A 22,175-nucleotide genomic window follows, 5' to 3' on the forward strand; every position below is an offset into this window, starting at 1 on the left:
ATACCCCTACAAAGGTTTGAGCTAAACGATGTACCCTTAAGATAATTTAATTGAATTTCATGTAATAACAATTTAATCAGATTTGCAAAGAACAGAAACAATCTGATTACCATCACAGATATGAATTACATAAATTTCCATCCCTACAGCAAAAAATGTTAGTTGAAAAGAAACAACAGTCTTATAGTCCTCAAGAGTTGCTTGGAGTAGGATTGTTTTTAGAGTTTCCATTTCCCGGCCATTTTTTCTGTCCCGGGATTCGGGATGAAAATTCTTGTATATCCCGGGAAATCCCGGGATCCCGGGTATTTTCGATGTTTTTAAAAAAAAAAAATTTTCGAAGTTTAGGAGTAAAGTTCATATTCTAGAAAGGCCAGATGATACAGAATTCAAATTAAAACTAAATTCAATTTCAATTTAAATCGATCCTTGGTTTGACTTCAGCAAATAGTATTTGCGTTTGTATCGAAAAGAAGATTTTCTGGAACATATGTTCGCCGAGTTCGAAAAAACGCGTTCACTGTCCGTCGAACAAGGCTTCATTGTTTGTATTATATATTGGATTTAGACCATTTCTAAGTTTTTATTTAAGCAACGTATTTTCTGTGGCAATACTTGGTAGTATCAGACACATGGCTGTAGACGGAAGATGCTCATCGGAATCGTACTGGGACCATTAGCTCACGAGTCACAACGGAAATACAATAGTAGAGTTCCCTATACTCCATTGCAGGTTACTGACTGATACTTCTACCAGCAGTTACAGCTCCCCCTATTCATCAACATGTTAAAGGCCCAGGAATGGTTCCAGATCTACAACTTAGTGTCGATAAATTAGTCCCAAAGACATTATCAAAGACCAAGTAATTAGGTAACTAATCTTTGACGTAGTCGCAGTACGGGATCCATGAATCGGTTGTATATAAGTCGCGTTGCGCCGTGGGATGATTGACTGCGTTAATCGTGGGTAGCGTCGTACCGAATTTATCGGGGCAGCTCAGCAAAAGTCTAAAAAGAGCTCTAATCCAAAACATTCAAAAGCTGGTCAGCAGAAGTCCTGAAGGAACTCGGACCAAAACATAAACATAGGGGACGAAGAGCTCAGGATGGCTAGCTCGGTGTTAGGGAGGCCGAGAAGATTAACGAGGCATGCACAACACAAATGAAAATTAAATTACGCGTAAAATAGAATCGCAAAATAAAATAAAATAGGAAAGCAAATATAAACATTATTTGATTTATTAAAACTATTTTCACTCAATCAATGAATTAATCAATATAATCAATTTAGATTTAAAATGAAAACTTTCGTTTTTTCGTTCTTTTTTATGCTCCAAATATGTGCATCAAAATGAATGCAAATTTACAAAGTATTTCAGGCTGTGTAGAGAACTGTTGAAATATGTATCGGATAGTGTGCGACTCATCGTTGTAGACGGAAGATAAGCAGGAACTATACACCAGTTAGATGTATCTGCTCTTTTGTAATATCAAGGAATATTGTTAGCTATAGTGATATATTGTAGATACTTGTTGATTAAATATAAGAGAGCTGCAATTGCTGGCAGAAGTATCAGTCAATAGACCACCATAGTGTGAAGAAAACTCTAGTCTTGTGTTTACTTTGTGAAGGAGTTCGCCTTGGCGTTGGGCGTTCATTGCAAATAAAAATTGTGAGCATACACACTATTAGTAAGCCTGAAGATTTTTTGTCCCGGGAACCCGGGATTTTCGGGATTTAAAAAATAATATCCCGGGAATCGGGAAATCCCGAATTTTCCTAAATCCCGGAATTTGTCGTCCCGGGATGGAAACTCTAATTGTTTTGGAGTTTTATACTTATCTATCTTCTCCAAGTTTCCGCGAAATCGCTATGAACGCTCTCCGATGCTTATTCTCCAACTAGCTGTATGTACCCGGCCTTGCTCGGAATTGTCAGTTTGATCAGTTTCTTCACAATCGGAAAATGAATGAACCAATTTTTTCAACATGATAATGGTATTTTCTTATTAATACTTCATCGTTTAATTAGAAAAAGGCAGAATTTATTTGAAGCAGATTTTATTTTATTAGAAGAAGATTTTATTTGAAAACATTGACTGATTTTGAAGAAGGGATCAAACCCATAATCACCTTATTCCGCGCAAACGTCTATTTCTAAAGAAGAAAAAACATCCACCGATGCCTTATTCCGGGCAAACGTTTATTTTTAAAGAATGGATCACAATCACCATCCAGAAGAAAACACATTAATCATTGCTTTTCACTAAGCAAATCACGATTTCGATAAAGAGTTGAGTTGATCGATAACTAAACAATACTCCTACCCCAACACCCCCCTCATTTCTAGAGATCATCCCTAACCCCCTATCGTAGTTTCCTTAAGATAAAGAATGTGTGTTGCAAATTTGGATGAAATCGGACGAGTGGTTCAGAAGTTAAACTGAGTTGATCGATAACAAAAAAAAAATCCCTACCCCACACCCTCTCTTTTTTACAAAAAAAAAACATCCCTAACCTCCCTATCATCGTCACCTTAAAACAAATATTATGTGTTCCGAATTTGGTGGAAATCGGTCAATGGGCTCAAAAGTAAAACTAAATTGCTCGTTTCCTTATGAAAAACCTTCCCCTCTAATCCCCCCTTTTTTCCATAGTACACACCACCCCCTATCATCGTCCTCTAAGACAAAGATTAGGGTAAGTGAGGTATTTTGGACTACCAGTTCGACGGCTCACTGTGCAAATTCCTCTTGGTGGTCCAAAATAAGAGCCCTCTTAAGGGTGGTTTAAAATACATCCTTTACCCTATGTGTTTCGAATTCGCTTTAATTGCTTCAATGCGTTGACAATTCCAAATGTTATATGTAGCGCGATTATCAGTATCTCAGTATGGACGAGGCAGCCATTATACCTTTTATAATGTTTATTATTTTTAGGGCTCGCGCAACAATGTTGTCTAATAATGTTGTACAGAGAAGTTAAATCGTTCAGTGTTCATGAAAAATAGTAAATTATAAATAACTTGTGAAAAATCACAGTTTTTTCATGTTTGTGATGGATAGCTGAAGTTTAGTTTGCATCTGATGATATGATTCTCATGAGAAATGCTAATTTGGCAGTTGATTGAGCAGTATTTTTTTCAGTTTTGGAAACTTGACCTCTTCTACCAAAATCGATAGAATTCCGCTGATTGGTCCGAAACGACATAAATTTGCTGCACCACATACCCTTAGCGCAGCTTCGTTCTGAAAGCCGTTTATTTTTAAACGATCTTGAACACAACACAAATGCTAGCCACGGCTTTATCATTCATCCCCTCTGTGTCAGTATCTTTCTCTTTGATAAACTACCTTGTGCCATGCGACTCCACTAAACCGTCGAGAATCAACGCTTGGATCACAACGGATGTCACGAATTAAGGCAAACCGCGCAAATGCGACTCATTGCCGCAGTGTGAAGAAACGGTAGCATCTTCATCCCCTCTCCCGAGCTCCGACAGACGACGGAGCGAGAACGTCCGCCACCGGTGGTGGCGGTCAATGGAGTCTGGAAACAGCGTGGCTTTCGTCATTGTCGCCACCACCGTTGTTGTTGGTTGCGTGATCTGAAAAGCAAAGACCTTACCCAAATTTATTGTCAGTTGTGCCCCGCTGTGAAGGTTAATCTGGAGTGTTGATCGCTCGCTGGTTCAATAGCTGGTGCGGGTGCTGGTGGTGAGGAGTCAACTTTAGTGCCAAGTGAAAACAGCAAGAACGCTTCGGAGGTGAAGCGTTGTGTCGTATTTCTTTTACATTAACTCGAGCGAAAAGTGCAATCAGGTGGAACAGTGCAACAATGGGGGCCGATAGTGAAAAATCGGAAAAGGCCAACATCGACGAGCTGGGGACTTGTACCGAGCCAATTGTCAATACGGAGGACCTCACCAAGTGGGGTAAATTTTGTCAACGTCATGGAATCAATCCCAATTTGATTATGCTGAAGATAACGCTGTTCGTCATGTATGGAGGTGAGTAAATTTAAAATCATGATTGATTTTCTGTTTTATAATAACCGTTTTGTCCTTTAGTCAAGCGATTTATAAAATATTGGTTTTATCATTTTCCTTTGCCAATTTACAAACAATAGGTGATTTTTTTTAGTTGAGATGTAGAATCGAAAATACGTGAACCTTGATTTTTAAAGCCTTTTGAATAATAATTATAAGTCGTTCTTAGACATAGGTAGCGAATTAAAAACATCTAGTCTTTCTAAGCATTTTCAAAGTATTAAAAGTTTATATTGAAAGAACAATCAATCGCAAAATGAACGTACACCATTGCTCGAATTAAATGTTCTTTCATAATGACAACACAGCAACAAGAGTTTCTAAATACGGAACACTTTTCTTAACCCTTCCGTCACAAACCCTTTCATTGAAAACGGAAATCAAAATCGTTTTGGCTGTATTTTTTTTGTCTCTCAACATTTTGTCTCGCAACTTTCCCCAAAGGAAGCGGAATCTATTCAAGTTTTAGAAACTCCATTCATTTCCAGAATTGGCCTATTGGTTTCGGAGTTTTCCGGAATTAAAGTGGGTGTTAGCTGTTGGCATTTTTCCAGATCCAATACTTCGTAAATGATTATTTTAAATATTTTGAATGAAAACTTATCTTAGCCTTATCTATGCCAAATTTGATCGGTCCAAAATATGACTTGTATTCCGGACTCCGGATGTTCCGTCGGAATCTGTTACGCGGTCACTTTACGGAAATAGGCGAATACGTTCATGCGAAACATCAAACAACATAATTTCAAGAGTTATGGCATTCTGCGGTAGTTTTGTTCATCCTGGATCATATTTGAACCGATTGGATCCAGTAAGCGGATTTACCGAGTACCGGTTCAAGGGCAAATTTGGGAAAATATTCTAACACCATCATGCTGCATATCAAACTTCACGATTTCAAAAGTTTTGGCATTATATGACTAGACCATATTTCGAAAACTTTGAACCGGTAAATGGGTTGTAGAAAATAAGCAAATCCCATCATGCAACAATCCAACATAAAAATTGCAAAAGGTCTGGCTCAAATAATTGAGCTAGTTTGCTAGTTGCTTTCAATGTTTGTTGGGTACAGTAGTTTTGTATTTCTTGAACCATATTTAAATCCATTGGAATTGGTCTACTGGTCTACTGTTCGAAGGAATTGTAACAAAACTATTTTATACAAACATAAAGATAAACAATCAACATGTAACAAATAACAAATTAAAATAATGCACGTTCTCTCCTGGTGCCCTGAGAGACGGCTCGGTGGTGCCCCCTACGGGAAATGACGAGGTTTTATATGAGATTTTGGTCCATCAGCCAAATCCCGCAAATATATGTTTATTGCGTATTGCGCTTTCTGTCTACAGCAATTAGTTTGTCGTATTCACAGCTGAGCCTTTGTATAGGATTCTTATCCTATTTGGGCACCTCAAATCAATTAGTGTCATTTGGCATCAACGATTCGATGTCTGTGTCTGGAACAAACTTGGGACAAATCACAATTAAACATTGTATTGCCTACTTTCAGGTTTTCCTCTTGAGTCCAGACATAGAATCAACAAATAAAACAGACACAATATAGCAACAACGATACAGACTCGATCGAATATTTTCAACTATTTGGACAAAATAAATCGTTTCCAAAATAAATCATAAAGAAATTTCCTAAGGAATTCTTCTAAGGGAATTTCGGGAGATTCTCTTGAAGCAATTTCCGTAGGTATTTCCGAAGAATGTTCAAGCAAGAATTTAGGAAATTCCTTCAGGAGTTCCTTCGAAAATTCCTTTGGGAAATCGTTCGAAATTGCTGAAAGAAATTCCAACGGAATTACGGGAGCCGATGGTATGGAATCTCCGATGGAAAACCTGTGTTGCCGTTGCAACGAAATAATTTTGCATAAACGTTTCCGTAATTATAACCTTTATTTTCCCACTCAGAAGATCGGGTACGGTAGGGTTAGAAATTTCCTATTAATTGATAAGAACTTCGTTTTAGTACCCCTGTTATTGTGTTCATTAACATTCTAATTTTAAGTACTTACGTTTAGTGTCTCTAGTTATAAGCAAATTGTATAGGGAAATTAGATTTGTTCACGCTGGAGTGCTGAAATAGCATTTATATTAGTTGTACAATAGCGTATAGGCTTTAAACAGTTTTACCTGTCCTTTTTGTATCTTTGTTTAAGTTTAGGTATAATTTTGGTCTAAGAGCATGGATTATCAATTTTACTGTAACTTTAACTGTAGAAAAAAGGTGTTATGATAAAGTTATATTATATAATTTTGGTAATTCACATATGCACACCTCACTGCCTGACGACTTCAATTCTTGCTGGCTAATGATAAGTGACGTTTTTTCCTAATTGTTTCAATATAGATAATAGTTCAACGTTATCTTAGTGTTTGTTCAATAAACTGATCGTTAAAGGGGGATAACACCTAGCGAATCTTGATTATTCAATATTTGAAATAGACACATTTCTTATGCACCGTTTAGACGTGCTACATTTTGATGGAAGTTCGTTGCTAGCGGCTTTGGTACGCAACAACCTGAAAGGATTTCTAAAAGTATCGCTCAAGGAATTCCTGAAGGAAATTCCGAATAAAACAATTCTTAGACAAATTTTTTAACCCGTTTCGGTCTGACCTAGAAATCAAAATTAAAATAACCCATTTGGGCTCATTTTATGTCCGATTGCCATGAAATTTGCAAGAAAGAAGCGTCATCATATCTATTTATTTTTTGGTACATGACCATGGTGCTAATTCGGCCGGATTTATTAAGGGTACCGGATTTATTAATGGGGGAGGGTATCAGAAGTTAGTATTGATTCAATAAGATCACCAGGACATGGTTCCGGATGTTCCGGAAACCTAGTTCCCTCAGGGAAGTGGCCACATTTCGATTAGCTCCAAAATCCATCTTGCGACATATCAAACTTCATGATTTGGAAAGACAAGCTCAATAGATAATTCACATAAAGGGAATAAAAAGCTCGATAGATCAATTTTCGAGAGATTGTAGACATATTGGCAATGTCCGGAGGTGTTCTCGGGTTCTCTCAGGGAAGTGGACAAATTTCGATTAGCTTTGAAGTTCATTTTGCGACGAATCAAACTTTACGATTTTAAAAAATAAGTTTGCATGGTTTGCTCGTTTCGAATCGAGGTGTTTCCTGGTTTCCTCAGGGGAATGGATGAATTTTGATTAGCTCCAAAACCCAACAAGATGCTTTTTTGAGTGCTTTTGGAAACATTGGCCATATCCAGGAATGTTCCTTGTAGCCTGGTTTTCTCAGGGAATTGAACGATTTTTGGTTGGCTACGGAACCTTTCTTTCGACGTGTCAAACTTGATTGTTTAGAAAGATAAGTCCAGCAGATGAGCTTATGACAAACAGACAGTAACACCGTCTTCGACCATAGGTCGTACAGACTGAACACTTAACACCTAGACAACGGACACGGATCACAAAAAGTTTTCTCCTTACCGTGGCGGGAATCGAACCTACGCTCCATAGCCCTTGCATCTAGAAGATTGACGTCACTAACCGCACGGCCACGAAGCCCACTTTTGAAGTAGTTTTCACAACAGTTTCCATATATAATTTTCCTCTAAACAAGTAGTGTCGCATCACCAACGTTGAACCGCTATAAGCTGCCTGAAAAATAAAAATAAACATAAATTAGTTTTATCCGTGGTTCCATTCACAAAATTCCACCTAACTAATCCTCTATAGGCGGAATCGCGCAGAATAATCCATGTACGATGGATTTAATTCAAGTTTTACGTCTGTTTGTCTGTGCTTAGCGGTGCTTAGTCATGCGCTTTAATCTGGTTTGAGGCATAAGAGGTGAAGAAGTTGGCTTCAATAAGAAAGATGTCTTAAATATTCGGTCGAATCACTTTTGCAAAAAAAAAAAAAAATAGATGTTTTTCGCTTTCTGTTGGATATTTCTAACAAAACACTGAAAACGTTTTATAGAAAAAAAAAATCTAAATACGTATTTGTCGACTCACTCCGCGGAATTTCGTGAAATTTTGTAAAAAGCTAGTTTTTTCAAGCGAAATTTTGGTAATTTTGCGAAACGAAATCAAGAAATCAAATTTCGCCAGTCAATGTGCACAGTCCGTGAGCTCTAGTAATTTGAATGGTCGATAACGGCGCTGGCCACGTCCTCACGGTCTATCGAGGATAGGAAGGACTTGATGATGCAATCACTCGTTTATTGCAAGCCGAGAATACCTCTCCAATCGCCACGAGTTCATGCGGAATTTTACTGGAATATGGGGGCAGAGGTTCATCTTGGCTAACGGGTTGCCACTGTGATAGTAATGAAAGGGTGGTGTATATGCTAATTGGATGACAAAACGAGCTTTTTCGTTCATTTCGAATTCTAACAGTTACCTGCTAGAAATACTCAAGTTTGTACGTCTAGGATAGACGATGGAAATGGTATGAAAGCCAATTTCCACTTCTGGCGATTAATAGAACATGAGAAATATATGGAAAGATACAATGTAGAAGGAATGGATCAAACCTGGGATTGAACCCATTGACCACCAAGCCAGTTAACAGCCGGATGTGACCAATGTGTCCAAAATCTCTCAAAAATTCGTCTGATGATCTTGTCTTTCAAAATCATGCAGTTTGCTATGTTACAAGATGGATTTCGGAGCTAATCGAAATTTGTCCACATCCCTGAAGGAACCAGATTCACGGCAATATTTCCGCACGTCGCCAATGTTTCCAAAATCTTTCAAAAAATCATCTATTGAGATTGTCTTTCCTAATCATGTTGAAGTTTAACACGTACGTCCCCAACCCCCATTTTACGACAAAACTCAAAATTCAAAACCATGCAGCTCAGCCAATTTCTAACGGATTTTCAAGAAATCTTGTGGAATCGATCACAAAATTCCTATAGTTTTAGGAACCGATTTTTGTGCAATGGGCATGGTTCCGGAGATATTCCGGGAAGTACTGGGGTTACCTCCCTCCCGGAAAAAATGGTCACTTGCAGATCGGCTTCGAAATCCATCGTGCGACATGTCAAACTTCATGATTTTGCAAAACAAGTACACTGGAGTACACTTCGGCGACTTTCGATCGAATTGACCACCCTCCGGGTGCTTCCAGGGCCTGGTTCCCTTGGGGAAGTGGCCAATATCCGTTCAATCTTGGAACCCATCTTGCGGCATGTCAAACTTCATGATTTTGCAAAACAAGTACACTGGAGTACATTTCGGCGATTTTCGATCGAATTGGCCACCCTCCGGGTGCTTCAAGGGCCTGGTTACCGTGGGAAAGTGGCCAATTTTCGTTGAATCTTGGAATCCATCTTGCGACATGTCAAACTTCATGATTTTGCAAAACAAGTACAATGGAGTAAATTTCGGCGATTTTCGATCGAATTGGCCACCCTCCGGGTACTTCTAGGGCCTGGTTCCCTTGGGGAAGTGGCCAATTTTCGTTGAATTATGGAATCCATCTTGCGACATGTTAAACTTCATGATTTTGCAAAACAAGTACACTGGAGTACACTTCGGCGACTTTCGATCGAATTGGCCACCCTCCGGGTGCTTCCAGGGCCTGGTTCCCTTGGGGAAGTGGCCAATATCCGTTCAATCGTGGAACCCATCTTGCGACATGTCAAACTTCATGATTTTGCAAAACAAGTACACTGGAGTACATTTCGGCGATTTTCGATCGAATTGGCCACCCTCCGGGTGCTTCAAGGGCCTGGTTACCGTGGGAAAGTGGCCAATTTTCGTTGAATCTTGGAATCCATCTTGCGACATGTTAAACTTCATGATTTTGCAAAACAAGTACACTGGAGTACACTTCGGCGACTTTCGATCGAATTGGCCACCCTCCGGGTGCTTCCAGGGCCTGGTTCCCTTGGGGAAGTGGCCAACATCCGTTCAATCGTGGAACCCATCTTGCGACATGTCAAACTTCATGATTTTGCAAAACAAGTACACTGGAGTACATTTCGGCGATTTTCGATCGAATTGGCCACCCTCCGGGTGATTTCAGGGCCTGGTTCCCTTGGGAAGTGGCCAATTTTCGTTGAATCTTGGAATCCATCTTGCGACATGTCAAACTTCATGATTTTGCAAAACAAGTACAATGGAGTGAATTTTGGCGATTTTCGATCGAATTGGCCACCTTCCGGGTACTTCTAGGGCCTGGTTCCCTTGGGGAAGTGGCCAATTTTCGTTGAATCTTAGAATCCATCTTGCGACATGTCAAACTTCATGATTTAGCAAAACAAGTACACTGGAGTACACTTCGGCGACTTTCGATCGAATTGGCCACCCTCCGGGTACTTCCAGGGCCTGGTTCCCTTGCAGAAGTGGCCAATATCCGTTCAATCTTGGAATCCATCTTGCGACATGTCAAACTTCATGATTTTGCAAAACAAGTACACTGGAGTACACTTCGGCGACTTTCGATCGAATTGGCTACCCTCCGAATACTTCCAGGGCCTGGTTCCCTTGAGGAAGTGGCCAATATCCGTTCAATCTTGGAACCCATCTTGCGGCATATCAAACTTCATGATTTTGCAAAACAAGTACACTGGAGTACATTTCAGCGATTTTCGATCGAATTAGCCACCCTCCGGGTGCTTCCAGGGCCTAGTTCCCTTGGGGAAGTGGCCAATTTTCGTTGAATCTTGGAATCCATTCTGCGACATGTCAAACTTCATGATTTTGCAAAACAAATACAATGGAGTAAATTTCGGCGATTTTCGATCGAATTGGCCACCCTCCGGGTACTTCCAGGGCCTGGTTCCCTTGAGGAAGTGGCCAATATTCGTCCAATCTTGGAACCCATCTTGCGACATGTCAAACTTCGTGATTTTGAAAAGCAAGTACACTGGAGTACATTTCGGCGATTTTCGATCGAATTGGCACCCTCCGGGTACTTCCAGGGCCTGGTTCCCTTGCGGAAGTGGCCAATATCCGTTCAATCTTGGAATCCATCCTGCGACATGTCAAACTTCATGATTTTGCAAAACAAGTACAATGGAGTAAATTTCGGCGATTTTCGATCGAATTGGCTACCCTCCGGGTACTTCCAGGGCCTGGTTCCCTTGAGGAAGTGGCCAATATCCGTTCAATCTTGGAACCCATCTTGCGGCATATCAAACTTCATGATTTTGCAAAACAAGTACAATGGAGTACATTTCAGCGATTTTCGATCGAATTAGCCACCCTCCGGGTGCTTCCAGGGCCTAGTTCCCTTGGGGAAGTGGCCAATTTTCGTTGAATCTTGGAATCCATTCTGCGACATGTCAAACTTCATGATTTTGCAAAACAAATACAATGGAGTAAATTTCGGCGATTTTCGATCGAATTGGCCACCCTCCGGGTACTTCCAGGGCCTGGTTCCCTTGGGGAAGTGGCCAATATTCGTCCAATCTTGGAACCCATCTTGCGACATGTCAAACTTCGTGATTTTGAAAAGCAAGTACACTGGAGTACATTTCGGCGATTTCCGATTGAATTGGCCACTCTTTGGGTACTTCCAGGGCCTGGTTCTCTTGGGAAAGTGGCCAATATTTGTCCAAACTTGGAACCCATCTTGCGACATGTCAAACTTCATGATTTTGCAAAACAAGTAAACTGGAATCCATTTCGGTAGTTTTCGATCGGATTGGCCACCTTCCGGGTACTTCCATGCGCTGATTGATATTTTACCGGCGGTGGCCTGATAGATCATTTGCAGCCAGTGGCGGCGGTGTGGCGCCATCACGCCTTTGGTGATTGGCGGCGGCGTGGTTCGGCGTGAACCAGTTTCAAGCGCCAAAATTTATTCAGAAGTATCTCCAGGAATTCTTCCAGAAGTTCCTCTACGAGTTTTTTCAAAAGTCAAGAAATCCTTTGGACATTTCTCCAGATATTTCTCCATAAGTGCCTCTGGGAAATTCTTCCAGATACTCCTCCCGGATTACGTCTGGAAGTTCATTTAGGAAGCTTTTCCAAGAATTCCTCCAGGAATTCCTACGGAAGTTCCTCCAGGAATTCCTACGGAAGATCCTCCAGGAATTTCTACGGAAGTTCCTCCAGGAATTTCTACGGAAGTTCCTCCAGGAATTCCTACGGAAGTTCCTCCAAGAATTCCTACGGAAGTTCCTCCAGGAATACCTACGGAAGTTCCTCCAGGAATTCTTACGGAATTTCCTCCAGAAATTCCTACGGAAGTTCCTCCAGGAATTCCTACGGAGGTTCCTCCAGGAATTCCTACGGAAGTTCCTCCAGGAATTCCTACGGAAGTTCCTCCAGGAATTCCTACGGAAGTTCCTCCAGGAATTCCTACGGAAGTTCCTCCAGGAATTCTTACGGAAGTTCCTCCAGGGATTCCTACGGAAGTTCCTCCAGGATTTCCTACGGAAGTTCCTCCAGGAATTCCTACGGAAGTTCCTCCAGGAATTCCTACGGAAGTTCCTCCAGGAATACCTACGGAAGTTCCTCCAGGAATTCTTACGGAAGTTCCTCCAGGACTTCCTCCGAAAGTTTCTCCAGGAGTTCCCCCGGAAGTTCCTCCAGGAATTCCTCCGGAAGTTTTTCCAGGAATTCCTCCGGAAATTCCTCCAGGAATTCTTTCCTAAGTTCCTCCGGAAGTTCCTCCAGGAATTCTTCCGGAAGTTCCTCCAGGAATTCTTCCGGAAGTTCCTCCAGGAATTCATCCGGAAGTTCGTCCATAAGTTTCTCCGGAAGTTCCTTCAGGAATTACTCCGGAATTTCTTCCAGGAATTCCTCCGGAATTTCCTCCAGGAATTCCTCTGGAATTTCTTTCAAGAATTCCTCCGGAATTTCCTCCTGGAATTCCTTCGGAATTTCCTCCTGGAATTCCTCCGGAATTTCCTCCTGGAATTCCTCCGGAAGTTCCTCCTGGAATTCCTCCTGAATTTCCTCCAGAATTTCCTCCAGGAATTCCTCCGGAATTTCCTCCAGGAATTCCTCCGGAATTTCCTCCAGGAATTCCTCCCGAAGTTCCTCCAGGAATTCATCCGGAAGTTCTTTCAGAAATTCCTCCAGAAGTTCTTCAAGGAACTCATTCGGAAGTTCCTCCAGGAATTCCTCCCGAAGTTCCTCCAGGAGTTCCTCCGGAAGTTCCTCCAAGAAGTTACAGTTATTCCTCCGGGAGTTTCTCCAGGAATTCCTCCGGAAGTTCTTCCAGTAATTCCTTTAGAAGTTCCTACATTCATTCTTCCGGAAGTTTCCCCAGTACTTTCTCCGGAAGTTTTTCTAGTAATTCCTCTGGAAGTTCCTTCAGTGATTCCTCCGGAAATTCGTACCGGAATTCTTCCGGAAGTTCCTTCAGGAATTCCTGCCGAAGTTCCTCCTGGAATTCGTCCGGACGTTCCTTCAGGATTTATCCAATATGCTCCACCAAGAAATTCCTCCAGGAATCCGGAAAATCCTCCAGAAATTTGGTGGTCAACTCCAGTTTCCAGAGGAATTCCTGGAGGAACTTCCGGAGCAATTCCTGGAGGAACTTCTGGAAGAATTCATGGAGAAACCTTCGGAGGAATTCCTGGAGAAACTACCGGAGGAATTCTCGGAGGAACCTCCGGAGGAACTCCTGAAGGAACTTCCAGATGAATTCCTAAAATAGGTTCCGGAGGAATTCCTGAAGGAACTTCCAGACGAAATCAAAGAGGAGTTTCTGGAGTAACTTCCCAGAGGCACTTACGGAGGAATGTCCTAAGGAATTTCTTGACGGTCTTTTAAAAAAAAACTAGTGGAGGAACTTCTGGAAGAATTCCTTGATGAATTTCTGAAGAAATTTTGGCGCTTGAACTGGTTTACGCCGATCCACTCCACCGCTGATCACTAACGGCGTGACGCCGCCGCTGTTGCCTGAAAATGATCTATCACGCCACCGCCGGTAAAATATCAATCAGCGCACAGGTCTACCTGGAAGTACCCGGAAGGTGGCCAATTCGATCGAAAATCGCCGAAATGTACTTCAGTATACTTGTTTTGCAAAATCATGAAGTTTGACATGTCGCAAGATGGGTTCCAAGATTGAACGGATATTGGCCACTTCCCCAAGGGAACCAGGCCCTGGAAGCACCCGGAGGGTGGCCAATTCGATCGAAAGTCGCCGAAATGTACTCCAGTGTACTTGTTTTGCAAAATCATGAAGTTTGATATGTCGCAAGATGGGTTCCAAGATTGGACGGATATTGGCCACTTCCCCAAGGGAACCAGGCCCTGGAAGCACCCGGTGGGTGGACAATTCGATCGAAAGTCGTTGAAATGTACTCCAGTGTACTTGTTTTGCAAAATCATGAAGTTTGACATGTCGCTCGATGGATTTCGAAGTCGATCTGCCAGTGACCATTTTTTCCGGGAGGGAGGTAACCCCATTACTCCCCGGAATATCTCCGGAACCATGGCCATTGCACAAAAATTGACCTCGGTTCCTAAAACTATAGGAATTTTGTGATCGATTCCAGAAGATTGCTTGAAAATCCGTTAGAAATTGGCTGTGCAGCGTGGTTTTGAATTTTGAGTTTTGTCGTAAAATGGGGGTTGGGGACGTACGTGTTAATGAAGTCGCATGATGATATGTCATATGTTCGATATGTCGCATGAATGTTCGAAAGAATTTCTTAAGGTATTTATCAAGTGATTTCTAGATTTATTCGCGAAGGATTTCTGAAGAAATTCCTTCAGGAGAGAGAAGAAATTCACGATGGAATTTTCGAAGGAATACCTGAAATAATTATTGGGTTACAAACCGAATTTATTTGTGTGGTATGATTATCTGAAAGAACTTTTGAAGAATTTCATGAAATATCACCTTAATGATTACTGAAGAATATTTCGAAGCAACTCCTGAAGTAAATTCCCAGGGAATTCTCGAAAATATCCGAGAAGTATGATGAAAGATCGTTTGAAATCCCGCTATTTTTGGTTATTTTGGCAATCCCTAATTCCAGATTTAGAAAAAAGTTTTGTTTTCCTGCTGTAAGAATTCCTTCAGATGTTCGAGAAGGAATGTAGAAACCTTTTTTTTGAAAATTCTATTAGGAATTTGTTTGGAATTTCCTGAAATTTTTCTGAACATTCTTTTAATAATTTCTTAGGAAATTACTTCAATAATTCCTTCAGAAATTTGTTTAGAAATGCTTGTCCTAAATCTATTCAGCTTGTTTTTCGGAAATTCTTCCTGAAATATATTTGGAAATGCCTCCAGGAATTTCTTCTAAAATTTCTCCAGTAAATCCTTCAAACATTCTTTTGAGAACTACTCCAGGAATAATTTATAAAATTCCCTTTCTTGTTCACTTGGCTATTCTTCCAGGGATTGTTTCGTAAATTCTTCCGAAAGGCCTTCGTTGAAAAAATTCATCCGGAAAATTATGGAAGAATGAAATAGAAAATTTAAAAGAAAAAAATCCTGAAGAAACTTCGTACGGAATTTCTAAAAAATTCTCGAAGAAATTCCCAAGATAATTTTCAAATGAAATTCACGAAAGATAGAATGTGCAAAGGAAATTCCGAAGGTCTAAAGTTATTTCTGTGAAAATTGCGAAATAAATCCAAAGGAATAATTGAAGGAATACCAAAAATAATTCTCGAAAGAAATCCTGGAGGAAAAATGAAGGAGAGAAATCTGAAGCGAAATTTTGAAGGAATTTCAAGAATTTCTTCCTAGAGATTTCAAAGGCATTTATTGAGAAAGTACTGACAGAGTTCTTAAAATATATTTCGAAGAAATTCCTAAAGGAATTCCCAAAACAATTTCCGTAGGTGTTGTAGGTACTGGAAAAAATCCTAAAAGAAAGATCTTTAGAAATTTTCTTATAATTCCACCTTTGAATTTTCGAAGAAATATTATGTTGAATATCCAAAGAAATTTCTGGATTTATCTTCTGTGCAATTCCTGGAAGATTTCCAGAAGAAATCCAAAGACATTCCGAAAGAATTCTTGGAGCTGGAGCAATGTCCAAAGAAATTCTTGCAGAAATTAAAGAATGTTTAGAATTCCTACAGAATTTAATTTAGAAATTCCCTTTAGAATTTCCTTATCGAATTTGTTTTAGAAATTCCTTTGGAAATTCCATTAAGAATTCCTTTGGAAAATTCATCGGAAATACCTATAGAAGATCCTTCGGGAATTCTATCAGGAATACCTACAGAATTCCTTTGCAAATTTCTTAAAAAAAATTTCAGATATTTTTAGAAATTCCTTTGGTAATTCTTTTAGAAATTTGTAAATTCCATTGGAGATTTGTTTGGAATTCCTACGGAAACCTCTTCGAAAAATCCCTTCAGAAATTGTTTCAGGAAAACCTTCCAAATTTGTTTTTTTTTCATTTTGTTTCATTATGAATTCCTCTGGAAATTGAACAACCCAAGTAACATTATAAGTTTTATTCCGCTCTAAGAATGGCTTTCAAGATCAATTTATCCCAAGTAACAATTTTCATGCTTGTTAGATTTATTCAATTCTTATAGCGGATTTATGACAGCAGTCACCATGGCTAGTTGCTCAGATTTATTGGCGATCTTATTGCTATCAATAAACCTCTAATAAATCTGCTCGAAAAACTTCAAACGTCAAATGCCGACTGGTCTTGTTTGCAGCTCTACGGTTGTAAACGAAGAGCATAATAAGTCCAATTTTCAAAGCTTGATCAAAGCCATAATTTTGAGTCGTAATGTGGTCAAATGAATAACCCCAATAAGAATATTTACATTTCAAAGGGTTTATAATGGTGTTTAATAAGAGCTACATTTTTCTGATCGAAATCAATGATGGCCATATTGGAAATGGAGAACCATCTTCAAGTCAGTGAAATTTATCACTGGAATTTATGATTAGACGGTGTTTTCGCCGCTAAAGACACGTTTTTGGTAAAAGATATAAAAAAACAAACATATTGGGTGTAATATCAATAAATTTAGTGAAGATTTACGTTATTGATGTTATAATAATTTTAAATTTATTGCCCAAAACTATATTATTTTGCGGGCGCGTAGTGCTTAATCTCATTTTTGCACTAGCTTTCACCATGAAATCGAGCGCGCAGCTCATTTCCATGAAAGTACATTGAAAACAAAAACTTGAAAAAGTATTATTTTGTAGTCATCCTCATGATGATTTTCATCAACACTTTAGTTTGTTATTATTTGTTTGCAAGGTTTTGTTTCTCTTTTTTCAAAGCAACATTTTTGACAGCTGCCGCAGCCAAATTCCCTTTTTTTGCGGGCGACTTGAAACGGATTTTTATATACTCTTATAAGAGGTTTATAGTGGTAATTTAGAGAGGGCCATTTGGACATATCTTACTCTTATAGTGGTCATCAGAAGGTAATCCTGTAGTAAAGGGTTTTATTGTCAGTTCTTGTAATTCGATCTTGAAAACTATTCCTAGAGCGGAATAAAACTTGAAATGTTACTTGGGATAAGATCTAACAACAAAACCGAGTAATACACGGCAACCTTCTGATGACCACTATAAGAGTAAGATATTGCCAAGTGGCCCTCTCCAGATAACCACTATAAATTATAGATAGTAGAATCTATAGATGAGCGAAAGCATGGCTGAGTCGATTTTTTTGCCCGTGCACACGCGCATATGACGTCACAGCCCTTAACGTTTCCATTGAAATCGTGACGTCATGCTCGTTTGGAGACACGTTTGACAGTTCGTTTGGAGACAGAGGATTTATCTTCGCTCATCTATATATTCCACTATCTATACTATAAATCTATTATAAGAGCATTTAGAAACCCTTTTTAAACCACCCGCAAAAAAGGGAATTTGGCTGCGGCAGCTGTCAAAATATTGCATTAAAAAAGAGAAACAAATCTTTGCAGAAAAATAATAACAAAATGGATTGTTGATGATGATGACAACAAAATAATATTTTATTTCAGGTTGTGTTTTCGATTCAGTACCATTGAAAAGAAGTGCGCTTCCGATTTTATGGTCAAATGTTGTGAAAAAAATAAGGTTGAACACGACGCGCCGGCCATATAACGTAGTTCAGGGAAATAAATCGAAAATATTGATTACCACAACATCTAGGATGTCCACTAAATCGATTAGTATTTTTGCCCAAACTATTAATTTTTAATATTATTTATCGGAAAAAGTATGATAAGCGGTGAAAATTTCGTTAAATCGTGCATTTCAGTGATATATTTCACTGACTGCGAAATGCTTTTCCGTTTTCAATATGGCCATCATGGAATTTGATCAGAAAAATTTTGCTTTTATAAAACACCGTCATAAACTCTTCGCAATACAAACATTCTTATGGGGGTAATTCATTTGACCACATTATGACCAAAAATTGTAGCTTTATTCGAACGTTGAAAATTGGATTTATTACGCTCTTCATCACTACCATAGATCTGTTCATATGGTCAATAGGCATTTGACGTTTGAAGCATTTTTCAGCAGATTTATGGTAGGTTTATTGATAGCAATAAGAGCGCCAATGGTGTTGTTTTGACAGAACATGTCTACGGTGGCTCGTCGAGAATAATTAAAAATATATCAAGCATAATTTTTCATAACGACGTATGTAACAAAAGTAAACAAAACGGGGTTTTTGATACAACGTGACAATCACACGCGGAGTAAGCGGTTGTATTTGGCACAAGTGACTATAACAAATTCAGTGGAGTCGATGAGAACTGACATTTCCAAAGAAATGAAAATTTTAAACGAAGAAATGAGGCGAATTAGTAGCCTCACCCTGGATTTATCTTCTACAGTAACCATGTGCTCCAACCCGTGGCTGGGGACTGACATTCTAGATGAATTGAAAACGCTTTCAACCAACATCATGGGATGCCACAACGAGAGCCCACTGCAATCGCTCGAAACGGAATTGGCTGCCGAACCTAAAAACACTAATGGTCTACAGTCCCTCGAATCAAATAATCAACCTGATTTGAATCTGCCTCGCCCCATTCCAGAAAAGACACGTGACGAATTAAATTTCCACGCAAAGTACAAGGAACCGCGCGATTATGACCCACTATGGCGCTGGAAAGGGAGGTGGATATGGAAACAGGACTGGTCGGAGTTTGATGCATGCATTCGTCGACAGAAGCAGAAAAAACAGACAGATCGCGTGATAAGCAGAAACATAAACGGAATTATTGTAACAATAAGACTGATCAACACCACCATACTACCCACCGTGGCGCAGTGACAAACAAAAACAGCCATACACCTATACTTCCGCGCGATAGAGAGCTGCTCGCGGCGGCTAAGGAACACTTTTCGCGACCGCCACCACCATCAAGCCAACACCCGTACCGCCCAACCATCGCTTTTCGGAGAGGAGAGGTGTTAAATCCATACTTTGCTGCTAACCATTCAAGAACAACCAACGCAATATCTCCATCGCCGAGGCCCTGTGTCTGTCAGTGTTTTTGCCAGAATTGACGAACTCCTTAGAGGAAAGCAATGGTTCTTCATGCTCCTGCCAACAGACGGGTTTTTAAAGGAATTGACGCAGTCGGGAGATGCAGAATGTGACCAACAAATAGTACTTCCGATCAACTTAACGCACTCATTGGAGGAAGTCGTAGAAAATTGTAATGGTATTGACGAACTACCAAAACTTCATCAAACGCACAAGCAACAGAACTACTTGTATACTGTCAGAACTTCAATCGTATGAAAAGTGCTATCAAAATGAACGAAATACATAAACAAATTTTGAGTTCCTCTTTCTCGGTTATTTTAGGAACTGAAACAAGTTGGTCAGAAAGCGTTAAAAGCGAGGAAGTTTTTGACCGAGATCTCGTCTTAGCGCAAAGAATGTCTGGCGGAGGTGTTCTCATCGCAATTTCCTCAAAACATAATTCGAGCTCATTGATTCTACCAAATTTAATGAATTTGAGCATGTGTGGGTAAAACGCATATTGATGGTGAAACTCACATTTTTGCAACAGTGTACTTTCCTCCAGATCAAGCTTGTAAATCCTCATATGAAAAGTTCTTCCATAATGCCGATGAAATTATTTCCCATTTTCCTCCTGAATTCAAAGTTCACATTTACGGCGATTTCAACCAACGTAATGCAGACTTCATTCCAGATTCTGAGAATGAAAGTATTTTGCTGCCAGTTGTCGGTGAAAATGAGACTTTACAATTTATTTTTGAAAAACTGCATGTTTAGGCTTGAATCAAATCAATCATGTGAAAAATCGACAAAATTGCTATTTGGACCTTTTATTCACAAACACTCTCGATGATTTCTGTGTAAATGAGTCTCTATCGCCGTTATGGAAAAATGAAGCATTTCACACAGCAATAGAATACTCTGTATTTGTGCATCGGAACCATGATCCTTATGGCTATGATTTCGAAAATATTCTCGATTATAAAAGTGCAAATTTTGACAACATTAAACAAAAATTGAACAGAGCTAATTGGCAACAAATTTTACAAAATCAAACTGACATTGAATGTGCTGTTACAGACTTTTATGCAATTTTATTAGACATTGTTCGGAATGAAGTACCATTCGTGAGGAAACGTCGCAATTATAACTCAAAAAACCCAATATGGTTCAACAAACAAATCAAAAATTTGAAAAACCGAAAGCGAAAGGCTCATAAACTTTATAAACAATACACAAGTCAAGAAAATTTAGAAAACTATTTGAATATTTGCGATCAACTTAGTTTAGCCATGTCTTCGGCTCTTAAGGAGTATAATGCTAAAACCGAAAATGAAATCAAATCATGTCCAAAAACTTTTCAAGTATGCCAAAACCAAGCTAAAATCCAGCAATTTTCCATCGAAAATGACTTTAGATGAAAAATTAGGAGATAATGCTGATGAAATTTGTACTCTTTTGCAACCTTTTTCAAGAGACATATACCGAATTTTCCGAAAGTGATCGTGATTATGAATATTTTCACATTTTCCTGACTATTTAAGCAGTGTTGGTGTAAACCAAATTAATGCAACGGAGATTTTGGCAGCTCTACAGAATTTAGATGTCTCAAAAGGATCCGGACCAGATGGAATTCCACCTATGTTTTTGAAAAAGTTGGCAAGCGAATTTACGACACCTTTATTTTGGTTATTCAAGTTATCTTTAGAAACCAGTAGCTTTCCAAAAGAATGGAAGAAGTCTTTTCTAATACCAATTTTTAAATCAGGGAAAAATCTGATATTAGAAATTATCGTGGAGTGGCCATTATTTCATGTATTCCTAAACTTTTGAATCAATCATCAATAGAAGGATGTTCAACCAAATAAAACATATAATAACAGATGCACAACACGGGTTCTTTAAAGGACGTTCGACTACAACCAATCTTTTAGAATTTGTAAATTACTCATTGAATGCTATGGACAAAGGTAGTCATGTTGAGGCGCTTTACACAGACTTTAGCAAAGCATTTGATAGACTCGATATTCCTATGATGATTTTCAAGCTTGAGAAATTGGGAATTGAGATGAGACTCCTTAAATGGATTAAATCGTATTTAACTGACCGCCAACAAATAGTACGATTTGAAGGGAAACAGTCGCTTCCAGTCAATGTAACATCTGGAGTTCCCCAAGGCTCGCATATAGGACCTCTTCTATTCATATTGTTTGTAAACGATATATCACTCATTCTTAAGCATCTTAAAATCCTTATTTATGCGGACGATATGAAACTATTTATGGAAATCAAAATACTGTTGACAATGACATCTACTTGAACGAAATACGCATATTTGATAACTGGTGTAACAAAAGCTTACTACAACTTAATGTCAAGAAATGTAATTTGATCACTTTCAGTAGAAAACGGAGCACACCATCGATAACTGTAACTCTAGGAAATCAACCAGTACAAAAATGTGAAAGGGTTAGAGATTTGGGTGTAATCTTAGATGCTAAGCTAACCTTTACTGACCACTACAACACTATTATCCATAGAGCAACAAATATGCTCAGTTTTATTAAAAGATTTAGTTATAACTTTCAAGATCCTTATACAATTAAAACTTTGTACGTTGCGTATGTCAGATCAATTATAGAATATTGTAGCATTGTATGGTCTCCGTATATGAAATCACATGATGATCGAATAGAATCAATTCAAAAGCAATTCCTTTTATATGCCTTACGCAAATTAGGGTGGA

General features: G+C 39.2%; 2 protein-coding genes and 1 long non-coding RNA gene across 11 annotated transcripts in view; 2 read left to right on the forward strand and 1 right to left on the reverse strand.

The window, feature by feature from the left end:
• The window catches only part of LOC134212097 (uncharacterized), a 152,728-nt gene that overhangs the window by 17,884 nt on the left and 112,669 nt on the right, over nt 1–22,175 (forward strand). For 4 of the 9 annotated variants that reach the window (XM_062689631.1, XM_062689632.1, XM_062689630.1 and 1 more), the window contains exon 2: nt 3,644–4,009. In XM_062689631.1, coding sequence (XP_062545615.1) covers nt 3,838–4,009 — 172 coding nt within the window. In that variant the 5' untranslated portion in view covers nt 3,644–3,837. The remainder of the gene's footprint in view (nt 1–3,643; nt 4,010–22,175) is intronic. The other 5 variants (XM_062689633.1, XM_062689634.1, XM_062689635.1 and 2 more) reach the window with 2 other exon arrangements.
• LOC134216201 (uncharacterized) lies at nt 5,903–6,668 on the reverse strand. Its single transcript, XR_009980550.1, has 3 exons — nt 6,194–6,668; nt 6,076–6,137; nt 5,903–6,001 (listed from the first exon to the last, which is right to left on the reverse strand). It is a non-coding gene; the product is annotated as an uncharacterized LOC134216201 (long non-coding RNA).
• On the forward strand, nt 12,138–12,659 carry LOC134218085 (uncharacterized; the record flags this gene model as incomplete). Its single annotated transcript, XM_062696951.1, has 1 exon — nt 12,138–12,659. A coding segment is annotated over one exon (522 nt), but the record flags the coding sequence as incomplete, so codon positions are not given.

Source organism: Armigeres subalbatus, chromosome 2, assembly GCF_024139115.2.
Source record: "Armigeres subalbatus isolate Guangzhou_Male chromosome 2, GZ_Asu_2, whole genome shotgun sequence".
Taxonomy (NCBI): domain Eukaryota; kingdom Metazoa; phylum Arthropoda; class Insecta; order Diptera; family Culicidae; genus Armigeres; species Armigeres subalbatus.